Here is a 17,500-nt window from a genome sequence, read left to right on the forward strand (position 1 = left end):
GGGATGTCCGCCTCCTTGTGGTCCCTGTCAAGGCTGCCATGGTTGTGGACACCTCAACAGGCACAGGCAAGGAGGCATCAGGCGGGACGTGGGATGGGGGCTTAGTTTGTTGGATGTCACCGGGGTGCAGAGCTAGAGTCCGGTAGGGTGACAGCAGCCGAAGGAAAGAAGCTTCCTCTGAACCTGCTGGTTCGGGTGCAGAGAGATCTGTAACGCATCCTGAGTCCCAGAGGGGAGTGGGGTGAACAGTCTGTGGTTGGGGTGAGAACAGTCTTTGATGATGCGCGCCTTATGCAAGCATTGCTTGCCCTGGATGGCCTCGATGGAGGGGAGTGAGGAACCGGTGATGCGTTGGGCAGTTTTCACCACCCTCTGCAGTACTTTCCGGTCGTGGGCAGAGCAGTTGCCATACCAACCTGTGACATAGTTGGTGAGGATGCTCTCATTCGTTATTCATCACTCATAAGCATTGATATGGAACGGTGATTAGGCTTAGTTTTTTACCAGATCTACTTCATAGGTCCTTATTCATCACTCATAAGCATTGATATGGAACGGTGATTAGGCTTAGTTTTTGACCAGATCTACTTCATAGGTCCTTATTCATCACTCATAAGCATTGATATGGAACGGTGATTAGGCTTAGTTTTTGACCAGATCTACTTCATAGGTCGTTATTCATCACTCATAAGCATTGATATGGAACGGTGATTAGGCTTAGTTTTTTACCAGATCTACTTCATAGGTCGTTATTCATCACTCATAAGCATTGATTTGGAACGGTGATTAGGCTTAGTTTTTTACCAGATCTACTTCATAGGCGTCCCATTATTCAGAATTAAAAGGCACCACGCCAGCCAATCAGAAAAGAGTATCTCTTCTCTCCGGGTGATAATGAAGAATAAACGCGTCGTGTCATCTTCGGCCACCGCCCAATCAGACGCGAGGCCCTGGGAGACCGCCCAATCAGACGGGAGGCCCTGGGAGACCGCCCAATCAGACGCGAGGCCCTGGGAGATCCGCCCAATCAGACGGGAGGCCCTGGGAGACCGCCCAATCAGACGCGAGGCCCTGGGAGACCGCCCAATCAGACGCGAGGCCCTGGGAGACCCGCCCCATTCACCCCCCACATCTCTCTCTCACACACACATTAAGAAGTGTGACTTGTTCTCTCTCTCTCTCTCTCTCTCACACACACATTAAGAAGTGTGACTTGTTCTCTCTCTCTCTCTCACACACACATTAAGAAGTGTGACTTGTTCTCTCTCTCTCTCTCTCTCTCTCTCTCTCTCACACACACATTAAGAAGTGTGACTTGTTCTCTCTCTCTCTCTCACACACACATTAAGAAGTGTGACTTGTTCTCTCTCTCTCTCTCTCTCTCTCTCACACACACATTAAGAAGTGTGACTTGTTCTCTCTCTCTCTCTCTCTCTCACACACACATTAAGAAGTGTGACTTGTTCTCTCTCTCTCTCTCTCTCTCTCTCTCTCACACACATTAAGAAGTGTGACTTGTTCTCTCTCTCTCTCTCTCTCTCACACACACATTAAGAAGTGTGACTTGTTCTCTCTCTCTCTCTCACACACACACACATTAAGAAGTGTGACTTGTTCTCTCTCTCTCTCTCTCTCTCACACACACATTAAGAAGTGTGACTTGTTCTCTCTCTCTCTCTCACACACACACACATTAAGAAGTGTGACTTGTTCTCTCTCTCTCTCTCCCACACACACACATTAAGAAGTGTGACTTGTTCTCTCTCTCTCTCTCTCTCCCACACACACATTAAGAAGTGTGACTTGTTCTCTCTCTCTCTCTCACACACACACACATTAAGAAGTGTGACTTGTTCTCTCTCTCTCTCTCACACACACACACATTAAGAAGTGTGACTTGTTCTCTCTCTCTCTCTCTCTCACACACAGACATTAAGAGGCCGTTTACACGACACCGCCGGGTGGATTTTCTCTTACCGCTTTCACACCTTTAACGACTCCGGCAAGAAAAAACCTCCCGTGTACACACAGAGGTGTAACCGGCTAAATGTGCTGTAGTGCATATGCCAGACCAGTCGATGGCGCCGCTGTGCAGATGCTTCATGATAATTTCGCGTGAATCGCGTAGAAGAAAACATTGTTGAAACAGTTTGTTAAGCCAGAGAATGTCTAATAAGTGCTCTGGTTAAGCAGTCGCATGAAATAAGGAGACTACAGACAATTCAGTTTTCAATTCAACTGTTAAACTAATAAAGTTCATTTTCAAGGTATGTGACTGCTATGTGAAATTTCAAATGTTTAGCCTACGCATTGCATTAGGTCTGAGCACTACTGGAGAAAACACTAACATGCAATAAGCTAATGTTTAACTAAGTTAAGCTAACGTGTGCTTCTAACTTAGCCACTAAAGGCTGATAGGCTACATTGTGCACATAAATCATGACAGGGGAAATAAAAACATTTTAATATGATAAATAAATGGTTTGGTTTGTTTTGACAAGCAGCGTGTCAGGTTGAGTGCCGTGGCTGAGTTGAGAGGTGGGGCTACAAGCAGCGTGTCAGGTTGAGTGCCGTGGCTGAGTTGAGAGGTGGGGCTACAAGCAGCGTGTCAGGTTGAGTGCCGTGGCTGAGTTGAGAGGTGGGGCTACAAGCAGCGTGTCAGGGTGAGTGCTGTGGCTGAGTTGAGAGGTGGGGCTACAAGCAGCGTGTCAGGTTGAGTGCCGTGGCTGAGTTGAGAGGTGGGGCTACAAGCAGCGTGTCAGGGTGAGTGCTGTGGCTGAGTTGAGAGGTGGGGCTACAAGCAGCGTGTCAGGTCGAGTGCCGTGGCTGAGTTGAGAGGTGGGGCAGCATGTATGTCGTCATAAAGTTGCCGGCTTCACACCTACAGGCATCTACACGGCACAGTCTAGCCGGCGGTCTCAAAAGTTCCCACTTCGGAAGCCGGTTTCAAAAGCTATCGGTTTCAGTCTCCTAAACTGCCGGCGTCGTGTACATGCAAGGCGTTACCGATAACAGAACCTCACCGGTTTCACAAAAACCGGCGTCGTGTGCACGGCCCCTAAGAAGCATGACTTCTCACACACACACACACACATTAAGAAGTGTGACTTGTTCTCTCTCTCTCTCTCTCCCTCACACACACACATTAAGAAGCATGACTTCTCACACACACACACACAATTAAGAAGCGTGACTTTGAGAACATTCGTTTATGACTTCATAACTTCATTTCTTACTCTGTACATCTTTGATGCAAGAATACATATTATTATTATTATAAACAATAACACACACACACACTCTGAAATGGCATACATTTGGGATGAAACACACAAACACACACACTCACTCATCTGAAATAGCATACATTTGGGATGAAACACACACACACACAGACACACACACACACACACTCGTCTGAAATGGCATACATTTGGGATGAAACACACACACACACAGACACACACACACACACACACACACAGACACACACACACTCGCCTGAAATAGCATACATTTGGGATGAAACACACACACACACACAGACACACACACACACACACACTCGTCTGAAATAGCATACATTTGGGATGAAACACACACACAGTCTCTCTCCTCCAACATTGTGTGCTCTCCAGAAGTCAGTTTGTCCCAAAACTGTCAGCAGTTAAGAGCTGTCTGTTAGTAGTGTGTGTGTGTGTGTGTGTGTGTGTGTGTGTGTGAGAGAGCGCGAGTATGATGGGGGTGTCTGTATTTGTATATGGTGATGGTGTGTGTGGACAGGCATGCATGTAGTTGGTGTAGGTGTAGAGGTGTGTGTGTGTGTGTGTGTGTAATAAATGTTCAGGACTGAGAGCACAGGTGTGTGTGTGTTGTGTGTGTGTGTGTGTGTGTGACACGTCTGTAGAGGCTGCAGGTTGCCACGGCGCTGGCTGTCACAGGCTCCATCCCTCAGTGACGTCCCTGCGCATGGAGTCGTCCCCCGTGCATCGTGGGAAATGTAGTCTCTCAGTGGCGTCTCATATTGACTCAGCGCGTGGAGCCGTCCCTCTGTGCATCATGGGAAATGTAGTCTAAGTGGTGTCTCATCTTGACCCTGCACGTGGAGTCTCCCGCCCCCGTGCATCGTGGGAAATGTAGTCTCTCAGTGGCGTCTCATCTTGACCCTGCGCGTGGAGCTGTCTCGCTGTGCATCATGGGAACTGTAGTCTCTGCGGGATCGGCCACGAGACACGCGGTTCTCCTCCTTATCCATCTCCAGAACGCGTGGCCTACACACACACACACACACACACACACACACACACACAGGTTAACATTAGTGACATTTGAAGTTTGAGCAGAAAAGAGATGAACCCTAAAAATCACTGATATAAAGTGAAGTCGCACACACACACACACACACACACACACACACACACACACACACACACACACACACACAGATAACAAGCGAAAAAAGTGACGTGACTGCTTTGGAATCTGATTCAAAGGTTTTGAATTGTGCAAACCAAACTGTCGTTATCCTGTCAATTCAAAGCAAACTGTCATTACCGTGAGTTTGCGTTTACCTGTAGGTGTGTGTGTGTGTGTGTTTACTGGTCATTCACACCAAACTGCATTACCGTGTGTGTGTACGTTTGTTTACCTGCGTGTGTGTGTTTTTACCACATTCAAACCAAACTTAGCATGTGTGAGTGTGTGTGTGTGTGTGTGTGTGTGAGTGTGAGTGTGAGTGTGTGTGTGTGTGAGTGTGTGTCAGGTATGGAAATTAAATATTTTTTCCACCCCCCACTGTGGCTGGTGGATTCCAAAATCTACCAGCCACTCAACTTTTTTACCAGCCACTAGAGAAACGGCATGACAATGTGATATCATGATTATAGTAGGCTACCCAAAATGATCACGGTTATCGGCATTATTGCCATACGACTAAAATGTGCTGAGTTTTGCCCTAAACCTACCAGCTGTCCTCCAAGCACAGTAGCAACAAAACTAAAGGTCAACAGAACCACATTCATATGCCATGGTGTCTTGTCATAAACGTAGTGTCCGTTTGTGTGAGTTCTGGAGCATCCTATAATCCAACTCTCCAATTTAATCTAACTATACTGTACATCATCTGATTTAAATATTTACAGGTATCAAGGCTATATTTAACATTTAGCATTTATTTTCTATTTGGCATGAAATCATGCACTGAACAATAAATGCACAGCTCAGCTTTAAGAAACTTAATGCTTAGCATTTTGTGAAACTACATTGAAAAACTCTGGTTTTAATATTTACAGTTATCTAGGCGATATTAACATTTATTTTGTATTTGGCCTTATTGTGTATTACAAAAGTCCAAAGTTAGAGACCTTGTAGACATTTGGTTTAATTTCAAAACCGGATTACTCTGGAACGGCTAATTGCATAACGGAATGCTTTACACCTTTGTGTTTGGTAAGTTCTGCTGTTTATTCTGATATGCGGTTTGTAATTTCTTGAATGAAAAGTTTGTGAGATATTCCACCACGACGAATGGGTGTGGAGATGTCCGCCTGTTTGCCTCATAGGTCTAAATAGTAGCATGTCATCTTGTTTTCCGTGAAGGTGTCGCGGGCCGGATTTAAATAGCTACGGGCCACTTCAAAAGACAACTATTCGTGTGAGAATATTAGTCTGTGAAGATACAACACAGATCTCACTAGATTTGTTTGCAGTCATTCTGAAATAAGCTAGCAGTGGCACATGAAAGCATAGCGACAGTTTCTTAATGGTGGCAAAAAGTGAAGCACTGCACCAGTGACTATAGGCTATGCTGAGGGCACTGCACCAGTGACTATAGGCTATGCTGAGGGCACTGCACCAGTACCTATAGGCTATGCTGAGGGCACTGCACCAGTGACTATAGGCTATGCTGAGGGCACTGCACCGGTACCTATAGGCTATGCTGAGGGCACTGCACCGGTGACTATAGGCTATGCTGAGGGCACTGCACCGGTGACTATAGGCTATGCTGAGGGCACTGCACCGGTGACTATAGGCTATGCTGAGGGCACTGCACCGGTGACTATAGGCTATGCTGAGGGCACTGCACCAGTGACTATAGGCTATGCTGAGGGCACTGCACCAGTGACTATAGGCTATGCTGAGGGCACTGCACCAGTGACTATAGGCTATGCTGAGGGCACTGCACCAGTGACTATAGGCTATGCTGCGGGCGGCGGCTCACTGGTAGTTGTTGTAGAACCTCAAATCAGCGCGATTTACGGCTGGTAACGTTGCATGATCCCTACAGACACTTTCTTATTTTTCACCGTCAATAAGTATGAAAATTAGACCGGATCTGACTATTTGTGGTAGCCTATGCTAGCTCTATTTATTTACCCATCACAGTGGCTGGTAAGTTGACCAAATTAACCCGCCAGCGCACAAAACTAGCTGCATTTGGCGGGGGGCGGGTGGCTAATTTCCATCCCTGGTGTGTGTGTACCTGTTAGGGCTGTCACTTTACGTTTGAAAATCGATTGGACCAACCAACACAAGTTTCGAAAACTAAAATAGGGAATCGATTTTAACCAAATATGTACACTATCCATTTTAAACAAATTAAACAAATAAAAAAAGATGTAACAAAAATAAAGAATTCAGAAAGTGCGAAAGCTAAAAAGAAAATTACCACCAATTTTACGCACTGGAAACAGCTGTTTCGATCGGCTGCTATGCTGCTGGTGTTTTGCCAAAAAATGGAGGACAACGCGATCAACCTGTGCAACATGAGAGACGAGTGATGAGTGTGTGTGTAGTGTGTGTGTGTGTGCATGAGAGACGAGTGATAGGCCCTAATGTGTGTGTAGTGTGTGTGTGTGTGTGTGTGTGTGTGTGTGCATGAGAGACGAGTGATAGGCCCTAATGTCTGTGTAGTGTGTGTGTGTGTGTGTGTGCATGAGAGACGAGTGATAGGCCCTAATGTGTGTGTAGTGTGTGTGTGTGTGTAGTGTGTGTGTGTGTGTGTGTGCATGAGAGAGACGAGTGATACGCCCTAATAACTTGAGGAGTTCAAGATGGAAGCACTTTGGTAAACACAGCCACATTGAAGCCTGCAGTAATGTTTTTCACTGATGTAATGGCAGTCCACTCGGCTTATTGTTTTTCGAGAATGTTGCACTCCTGTTTGTCATTGTGCACGAAACTTCACGCCAATAAATCATCAGAAATATTGCAGGCTTGTGCGTCTTCAAGCGCCCTCTTCACGTTCGCCCTAATGCCTTTTAGTTGTCCGTGGATTGGCCTATATTTGGCGTTGAAAATGTAAACGTCTATAGACATAGAAAATTGCATCAGGGTCTGCTTTGCAGTGGGGGTGGGAGTGTGTGTGTGTGTGACGGTGTGTGTGTGTGTGTGTGTGTTAGGGGTGTCACGAGTGAATGAATGAATACTTCCACACCGGTGATTTCAAAGTAGCAAGAGGGGCTTTGATTTCGGTAGGTTAATGTAATATTAATATTTTAACTGGCTGCAGCCTAAAATTAGAGGTGTTGACACTGCAGTTCAGCACGTGCGTGTGTGTTTGTGCGTCTTGGCATACATGCTGGACGTGACATTGGGGGTGTGGCTGCATCGTCGATTCTATTTTAAGTTCGAAGTTCGAGATTGAGATGTAATTTCGATCGATTTCGAAATCGTGACACCATTAGTGTGTGTGTGTGTGACGGTGTGTGTGTGTGTGTGTGTGTGTGACTGTCAGGTGTGGTGGTAGGTGTGTGTGTGGTGTGTACAGTCAGGTGTTTTGTTTTAGGACAAGGCCAGATGCTCCGGATTGGAGGGAATAGGGGCGGGGCTTGGAGCATCTGTGTCCAATCGCGGAGCATCTGGCCTTGTCCTAAAACAAAACATCTCCTTTACCACCACACCTGACTGTACACACACACACACATCTCCTTTACCACCACACCTGACAGTACACACACACACACACACACACACACATCTCCTTTACCACCACACCTGACTGTACACACACACACATCTCCTTTACCACCACACCTGATTGTGTACACACACACACCAGGGTTTCCGTTGTCCGGTAATTACCGGACATTGGCCGGAAAAAAAATGAAATGTCCGACAAAATTAATCTCTCCGGTCAAATTGTCTGATTGAAATTGGCTAATAATCCCGTCCCCTAACGCAATCTGAATTTGAGAATAAGCCTTAATATGTAGGCCTAAGCCTATACGTCCTCTGGATATGTTTTTAAATGAACAGGCTCTACCGTTTGAAAGTTATTAAACAACACACATAACCTACGCTGCATTTCAAATAGGAAGCGCACGCTTAAAACGTCCATGTTAAACAACGAACAAATGAGAGGAGGTTCAAACATGGCCAGGCCCAGGCAGACTAGCCTTAAACATTTTTTCAGAGGCCAGACGCGATGGATGATGAAATTGGTAACGTCTGAAGCCTCAGATGTCCGGTCAACTCCACCACCACCAGATAGAAAGCAGAAGTGTCGGGCGTAGGCTATCTGTCAGAATCAGTGACATTGGAAGTGGAGTTGCGGGGGGTGCGGCCGCTCCAATATCATTCTCCGTGTACATTGGACATGCAAAGTGTTCTTTACCCAAAGCATACAGTAGGTTTATGCGTTCTCTGTCTATGATCTGCAGGGTTAGCCTCCTCGACGAGGCGATTACTGGTCCGCAGATAATTTCTAGCACAATTAAACAGTATCATTGAACCGCGGCCGAAAGAAAAAGAAACTAAACATTTCCCAGAATAGGAAACATTTCTTAATTGATTGTTATCAAATAAAGAGGCATAGCATTAGGGGGTAGTGGTGTGAGCGCTCATTCTTGTGTGTGCGCATCTGTGTAAGTTAAACAGTCACCACTGGAGATAACGTGGGTAGCAGCAACAAACAACGTAGCCTTTTTAAAACAACGAACGAAGCGGACTCTTGCTGTCCATGAAAAGATACTGGCTAGATCTTGTTAGGCATGTTTAAGTTAGGCTAATGAACATGTTGCATTCTATACAGATTATGTATTATTTTAGATACATAGCCTGTCTCCAGTTTTCCTCAGTTTGACTAATTAAGAAGGGATAATAGGATCTTTGACCGGCATATCATCAAAATGTCCGGAAAACGAAACCTCTGCCGGTCACTTTGACCGGCACCATTTTTTTCTAGCGGAAACTCTGACACACACACACACACATACATCTCCTTTACCACCACACCTGACAGTACACACACACACACACACATCTCCTTTACCACCACACCTGACAGTACACACACACACACACACATCTCCTTTACCACCACACCTGATTGTGTACACACACACACACACACACATACATCTCCTTTACCACCACACCTGATTGTACACACACACACACATCTCCTTTACCACCACACCTGATTGCACACACACACACACACACACACCTTCTTTACCCACACCTGATTGTACACACACACACACACACACACACACACACACAACCTTCTGAGGATGATCACTACTCTTCTTCTCTCTCTCACACACACACACACCTTCTGAGGATGATCACTGCTCTCCTCTCCTTGATGTCCTGAGGTCTGATGCAGTGGGTGATTTCATCAGCTGCATAACCACTGAAAAACAAACACACAAACACACACACACACACACACACACACAGGTAAACACAAACTCATGGTAATGCAGTTTGGTTTGAATGACCAGTAAACACACACACACAGGTAAACACAAATGGGTTCCAATTCTCTACAGTGCACATGTGAGTAAAAATGGCGTGCGAGTGCAGAATGACTTCTCACCAAGTCAATGTGTGTCTGCAAAATACACCGCAACATCGCAAAACATCACTGGTGCCAACCATAAAATCACGTCGCCAATGCAGCATAAAAACTACACGTCCCATCAACGTTAGCAGTTTGTGAAAACGTTAGTGACTCGCTAGTTGCTTCTATTAAATTCAAGGGTCGCAGAAAAAGCGGAAAGTTACACTAGCCAGCCAAGATGCAAAGAAGAACTAATTTCGTCAATCCACCGAATTCATTGGATATATGAGGAACAGGATGAGATTCTGAGAATGCAGTGAGAAGGAAAAGGTAACTTTTAGCCCAGTTGACGTGTTGGCTGCAATATGCAAAATATAGCTGTAGCGAACAGGCACAAAAGTAGCCTCCCCTAATACTCCCGTTTCCTTCAAAGGTAGAATACTACAGACAAATCCAGGCTTCTATGCATGCTTGTTTGTTTGTTTTACACTGAATACAAGCTGAAGTGCAAAACGAAAGTATGCCTACCATTTGCCTACTGCCCCCATCAATGCAGATATTTCAAATAAATATAAATATCATTGATTAGATTATGTTGGGTTTTGTGGAAGAGAAAAATTCACAGTTTTAGTAGTAGTATTTGGGCAGTATGTAGTCAGATAGGTCACCATGGGCATATTTGGATTTGCTACAGGTGGATTCACAGATAAATAAATTGGCCTAGGGACCTACATTTGGCAGGATAGCCTACTTCATATACAGGCTAAATGCAAATATGGCAATGCATTATATCATTTTACATTAACAAAATGTAGAAAAATAGAACGGACTGAAAATAAAGTAGGCACTGATGTTCTTTAAAATCTTGCTTCCTGTAAATGCTGTCAGTCATTCTTAATCTTCGCAACTGGTGCACTGGCATGTTTAACTGTTAGCTGCAGTGTAAAGTTACATTATGTGTAAGTTAAGTACAGAACTGACTGTGCGCTAGAGCCCGACCGATTTATCGGCGGGCCGATATTATCGGCCGATAACAGGCATTTTCCAAACTATCGGTATCGGCATTTATAATGGCCGATAAATGAATATTTTAAAAATAAAATAAAAACGGACGAAACACCCTTCAACCATGTCATGACTGTTGGCGTTGTATAGTTTCCACCAGAGGGCACTCTACACCGTCCCTGCTGGCAACACTCGTGTATAACGCGCCACACATCCTGCAACCTGCTGATCCAGCCAGAGTCGGGCAGAGAGAACCAGTTATCCGGCGAGTGAGATCATCAGTGAAGTGTGTTCATGGTGATTTGGTCACGAGACATACATTGCTTGAAATAACAATTAAAAGAACATCCCCATCAGTTCTCTTAACTCAAATAAGCATGACAAAATTCGTGAAAACAATGTCCAGTTTTGCTGCTGTTAAATAAGCCGAGAGTGAAGCGGAATTAGCTAGTAATTACGTTACGTTGTTACAGTGTAGTTGACTGTGTTTCCTTTTAACTTTTGACAATGTCACTGAAGATGTATTTCTTTAATAGCGTGACAGTTATAGCAGTGAGACGTATCATCTCTCCCCGGCCTGTTATTTTGAACGCGTATGTTTTACAATTTGCAGTATGACGTTATCCATTGCTAAATTAGGGCTCATCATAGACTAGCTAACCACAAAGCTAGCTAATGCTATGAATATCAGTGGAAGACCGCTAACGTTAACATTAATGAGCTTGGAAACCAGAACAAACTTATTCTGCCTAAATAAAATAATGATTTATTACTAGTATATCTGTAGTTACAGTCCCTGCATTGTAAAATGTAAATTAGACGTGAGAGGAGTGAACATTTAGGCATAGAGAAAAAGTATCAAACATAGCTTGTGCAAAACGTAGCTTGTGCATTGCAGTTAGCTTTTCTTTTACACATGTGTGAAATCCAATGACGCCAAGTGTGCGCTTCAGACTCGTTCAGCCGCAGCAGAGTTACATAATGGATTTAGATCACTAAATAGTAGGTTTTAGAAGGCAGGCAGCAACTGATGATTGAAAATGGTTTGATGTAGCTTGATGGAAATAATTTTAAAAGTGCAGGTAAAGGGATAAGCAAGCTGACATTGTAATTATAAGGTAGCTTATAAGGCAATAGGGACTAATTATTACACACGCACACTCAAAGATTTAAGAGTGACCTTTATCTTGTTTAATGATAATACAAATGATGATGATAGTAATAATGTCATCATTATTTTTTGTAATTATTAAGTCTTTAGTTCAAAGTTATATTTATGAAGCTTGTTGTTGTTATTGTGTTTTTGTTCAAAAAACTAAGTTTCATATCTTAAGTTTCTATTTTTATACATTTTATTTATCAGAACTTTAATATATTTTGATGTTCCTCTGTTCCACTGTGACAATATTATTTAAAAATAAACAAGTTTGTTTTTGAAATGCATTATCATATTATTTTAGTCAATACTCATAAATAACTACAAATAACTAATGTTAGGGAAATCTGTTAATGTTTTGTTGCGCGTTTCTGAAAAAAAAATATATATATCGGCCGATATCGGATTTTTAAATCAACAAATATTTGTATCGGTATCGGCCTTCAAAATCCTTTATCGGTCGGGCTCTACTGTGCGCCCAAATTTTTGTCTGTGCTCCTACATTTTTTTTAACTTGGGCGTACAAGTGCTCCTGGAAAAAATGTTAGTGTAGAGCCCTGCACACACACACACACACACACACAGATGTGTAGAGCCAAGGATTGTGAGACACACATGCACATATATACCCGAGGACGGTGACGTGCAACACGGGTTCTGACACACACACACACACACACACACACCTGAGGATGGTGACACTCCCGCGGCGTACAGGCAGGTGCAGCACGGGCTCGGACACGCGGATGGGCTTGAACTGGAAGCGGCAGCCGAAGCAGAGCGCGCTATCGCTGAAGAAAGACACGGAGACGATGGGCCGCTCGAAGATGTGGATGGGGTCCACGTGCGACACGATGCAGCCGCCCGGCTGGTAGTCGTTAATCACGGCGCTGTTGACGAACCCCTCCGACAGCAGTCCTCGCTCCACCAGGCGGCTGATCACCAGCTCGTGCACCCAGTCCGGGATGTCGTCCACCTCGCCCTTCGAGTAGAGCCGTTCCTGGCCGGGGCCTCTGCGTTCCAGCTGCGCGCCGTACGTGTAGCCCTCGCCGAAGAAGTACTTGTTCCTCAGGGGCGCGCGGTCCACCGTGTGCTCGCGGTACAGACCTTTGTCGCCCTTGGCGACCACCTCGTCTATCTTCTGTTCGATGAGCGCACACTCCTGCGCGCTGAAGACGGTCGCCTGCTTGATGCCGCTCTTGACGCGCCGGGCCTCGGCCTCGCGCTGCTCCTGGTCGCTGACAGCGTCCTCCTCGGACTCCTCGCGGTACTTGCGCTTCTTGGCGCCGCCGTTGCTCCGCTCGGGGAGTTTGGTTTTCAGGTCGTCTCGGTGTGGCGTCATGGCCTTCAGCTTCTCGCGCAGGTCCGTGAACCCGCTCGCAGACATGGTAATGGTCAGCTAAAGAAACAACTACAACTGAAATAGTACAAAATAACGATATTTCACTACGTTCCCATATTTACTTATTCCCGCATTGTTTCTGCAAACTGAGAGGCGTTGCACGAGACGTGACCGGAGCCACGGTAACGGTAGTTATTCGGCTGCGTAGCCGGAGAGCTAAGGTTACCAAGCTAACGCTAGCAGGGTAGCTAGCTGTGGCGGTGGCTAGGCAGGAGGGGGCTACACGTTGGCTGGGACCGGTGGTACTAGTGCAAATAACCAGATCTTGCACAGCACAGCTTGTTGTTACAACTCAGTCACTTATTTACAAAGGACATGTTACTCTCTCCTCCCTCTGATATAAAGATCAAACGCAACGCACACGCTAATTGTCTGCAGGTTACATGTCATGCTAGTCAGAGTTAGCTAGTTAGCGATAGCTGGCTGTTAACGTTAAGGCACTGGCTCGCTGCCGTGTCGTTAAGTAACGTTAACCTATGCATATATGCTAACAGAGGCTATGTCGGTGCTGTCCTGGTATCTGAAGCTACACGATCGTCTCGTCGTTATGACAAAGTAATTTTCCTACTTGAAGTGTGTATCCCAAATGCGTTGAATATTCCAAATGCGGTCTGTTTGGTTTAAATTCCGGCAAAAAACGGGTAGAGGAAAGAACTCGTGCAACCCCCAAAACTGCTAGTTGCGCATGCGCTTCACTCAGCGTGCGCGAGCCGGAGGACGTGGAAAGTTGTTTCCAATCAGCTGCACGCGACCGCAGTCCATCAAAACAGACGCCCAGCCGGACCGTGAGCGAGAAGAGTCGTCCATCCATCATTGACCTACAAGATCACAAGTTTATCTGTCGTTTGTTTAGCAAACATAAGCAAACGTTCGTCATGGAAGCTGAATAATGATGTGCACAGTCCTGTGGTCATATCCAGTTAAACCAGCTGGACCTACCGATCCGGTTTCACCCCCTCTAGGCTGGGGGTCCCTGTAGCTATGGTGACCACGCCATGCCACTGGAAATGAGGACACTTGTTAGGACAAAGGTCCAAAAGTGAGGACACACGGAATTGGGGTAACATAGACCTCTCCAGAATATATCCCGCCTCCTAACTTCCGTATCCATCCAACTTCCGGGCGTGGATTGTCTATGGGAAATAACATGGCGTTTTGAAAGATCGTACCTGTCAAACTCTGTAGGTGACAAAGTAGAAAAAGCTGCTGGGCAGATTGGCCTACACACTTCTGCCATCTAGTTTCCACTGGATTTTTTGATTTTCGGTGCCGTTTGAGTAGTATAGTCTATAGTATACTACTTAAACGGCACCGACAATCAAAAAATCCAGTGGAAACTATATGGCAGAAGTGTGTAGGCCAATCTGCCCACCAGCTTTTTCAACTTCGCTACCTACAGATGTTTTACCGGTATGATATTTCAAAACGCCATGTTATTCCCCATAGACAATCCACGCCCGGAAGTTGGATGGATACGGAAGTTACGGACGCGGGACTTATTCTGGAGAGGTCTATTAGTGGGGAATGACATTAGAAAATAAACATTTATATACATATTGGCCTTTAATGCCTTTAATCAGATAGGAACTCAAATTAGCTTTTTTTGCACATAAATCTTGAATTGTTATCAACCAAAATGAAGGGCAAAATCACATAATGATTCAAAATATGTATGCCAGCATAAAACACCACATATGCCTCAGTAATAATGAGGTTTGGATTATTTTCTGGGCTCTTATGAGTGGTTTAACAAAAAAAAGCCAACAGGCGGAATTTCATTTTTTCAAATCAAAGGTCAACTTTGAAGTCCTGTACAGCCACAAAGCCACAAGATCCAACTTGCTATCATACCATTTTATACTCCAGAGATATGTAGCTTTCAGAAAAATATAGTGAGAATTTGCCCCCCCAAGTGGTAGTGACACGCCCCTTTTTGGGCCTGTGGCTCATGGACTATTATGCTTTGTGTGTGTGTGTGTGTGTGTGTGTGTGTGTGTGTGTGTGAGGGAGCAAGAGAGAAAAAGTATTCTCAAGTTGAGTGATTTAATGTGTGTATTTGATAGAGTTTAGCAACACTACTAGTTTATGGACATTTGACACTTTGACTAATCTAGAGAAGGCGCATTTGGGATTGATTTGTCTAGTCTACATTTTATAAGTTGGAAATCATGCGTTTCAACCTTATCCTGTCAAACTTGGCCTACCACTTCAGCCCAATGATACCCTATAATCTACATTGTGAGTTAGTTCCAATATAAAACATCACATTTATATCCCTTGCAAATGCGGAATAATGTAAAGCGTCTCAACAAAACTATCTCCCCCAGCCGGCGTAGCCTCTTTAACCGGCCCAGATAACCTATTCTTTATCACGCTCTGGAACGGCGATGTAGCGTTAAGGTCTGTCCTTCTGACCGACGACACAACCGCATGATGCTACCGGGCGCACGGGGGTCCCGCAGGGCGACGCATGGGATTGGAGCGTGCTCACTGAAAAACAGCTGCTGCAGATCGGACCCTGCGCCCGTTGGGTGATTCGCGTGTCAGTCAAGCAAGCCGTGACTAGTGTGTGTCGACAGGAAAGTGCAGGCTATCGACTGGATGCACTGTAAATGCTAAGCTATCTAAACGGCAGTTTCGGCTAATATAGCAACGATTGACTCGTACGTACACATGTTGGCGAGGACATGAACTGACCCAGGACAGGTATGTGTCTCTTTACTAAGTCTGCTCGTCTCCTAAGTTAAGACTGTGTCCCCTCTGTGAAAAACAAACCGCTAGCGGGAGGCAGCTGTGAACTCCGCACGTCCGCGCCGCCCATGAGAGCCGCCTCCCCCTTTCTCGCTCCCCGCTGCTGGAGACGCGTTGCGGGGGTCGTCTGCACCGCTGTCACGGGTTGAAAACAGACAGACTGGGCATATTTGGGGACGCTAAAGATAGATAGACTCCGTGGTGTTTATCGACTGCCACTGCCCGCTACGTTGCGAGCCGGCTGCTGGTGGCCAACATCTGTAGCAAGCCCGCTAACGTCAGCGCGAGACATGTCATGCTGTGTGCGCAGCAAACTAGTGTTTTTATTTTTAGATGCTCGCGGCCCGGTGTCCACACGGTACACGCTTAGTGTGTTAAAGTTAAACTTCAGTAGGCCTACTACTGTCGCCGCCTATGTCAACACTATGTCAAATCAAGAGCGGATCCCCAAAATCTCTTTATTATTCCATATGGGTTAAATTGAAGTGTGAAAGTGTATTTAAATGGTAGGCCTACGCTATTGAAGGGAATCCTTTTTTTGCAAATTAGTTCTTTACACATGTAAACAGCTATATCATCACCAAAACATGTCTATCAATTTGACAAAGATGTGCCAATACGACCCTACCTGCAACATGCTACAACATGGTGATCCACATTCACCATGTAGGCTACCTATAAAAAGCCAGACTTCTACATCAGGTGTTCAGGTATGTTACTCAGGTAAAGCCAGAGTTCTACATCACACCAGGTGTGTTACTCAGGTAAAGCCAGAGTTCTACATCAGGTGTGTTACTCAGGTAAAGCCAGAGTTCTACATCACATCAGGTGTGTTACTCATGTAAAGCCAGAGTTCTACATCACATCAGGTGTGTTACTCAGGTAAAGCCAGAGTTCTACATCAGGTGTTCAGGTGTGTTACTCAGGTAAAGCCAGAGTTCTACATCAGGTGTGTTACTCAGGTAAAGCCAGAGTTCTACATCACATCAGGTGTGTTACTCATGTAAAGCCAGAGTTCTACATCACATCAGGTGTGTTACTCAGGTAAAGCCAGAGTTCTACATCAGGTGTTCAGGTGTGTTACTCAGGTAAAGCCAGAGTTCTACATCAGGTGTGTTACTCAGGTAAAGCCAGAGTTCTACACCAGGTGCTCAGGTGTGTTACTCAGGTAAAGCCAGAGTTCTACATCAGGTGTTCAGGTGTGTTACTCAGGTAAAGCCAGAGTTCTACATCAGGTGTTCAGGTGTGTTACTCAGGTAAAGCCAGAGTTCTACATCAGGTGTGTTACTCAGGTAAAGCCAGAGTTCTACATCAGGTGTTCAGATAGTTAGATATATCGAACATGTCTGTTATATCTAACATGCTTCAGGGGCATTATATACAGTATATATAGGCTTTG

The 17,500-nt window shown here is 45.2% G+C and overlaps 2 protein-coding genes across 2 annotated transcripts in view; one reads left to right on the forward strand and one right to left on the reverse strand.

The window, feature by feature from the left end:
• Nucleotides 1–7,782: 7,782 nt before the first annotated feature.
• On the reverse strand, nucleotides 7,783–14,329 carry alkbh5 (alkB homolog 5, RNA demethylase). Its single transcript, XM_076279070.1, has 3 exons — nucleotides 12,635–14,329; nucleotides 9,557–9,637; nucleotides 7,783–7,870 (listed from the first exon to the last, which is right to left on the reverse strand). Exons 1-3 carry the CDS (start codon nucleotides 13,333–13,335, stop codon nucleotides 7,783–7,785), a joined length of 870 nt encoding a protein of 289 aa, XP_076135185.1. The 5' UTR covers nucleotides 13,336–14,329.
• Nucleotides 14,330–15,716: 1,387 nt separating this feature from the next.
• Nucleotides 15,717–17,500, forward strand: part of mief2 (mitochondrial elongation factor 2) — a 16,261-nt gene continuing 14,477 nt past the window's right edge. Inside the window, exon 1 of the mRNA XM_076284361.1 lies at nucleotides 15,717–16,056. The gene's annotated coding sequence lies outside the window, so the exon portion shown is untranslated. The remainder of the gene's footprint in view (nucleotides 16,057–17,500) is intronic.

The sequence above is a fragment of the Alosa pseudoharengus genome, unplaced genomic scaffold (assembly GCF_046254945.1).
Source record: "Alosa pseudoharengus isolate Yale_2024_CS ecotype anadromous, Long Island Sound unplaced genomic scaffold, YU_APseudo_1.1 YU_APseudo_1.1_scf_1, whole genome shotgun sequence".
Classification (NCBI taxonomy): domain Eukaryota; kingdom Metazoa; phylum Chordata; class Actinopteri; order Clupeiformes; family Clupeidae; genus Alosa; species Alosa pseudoharengus.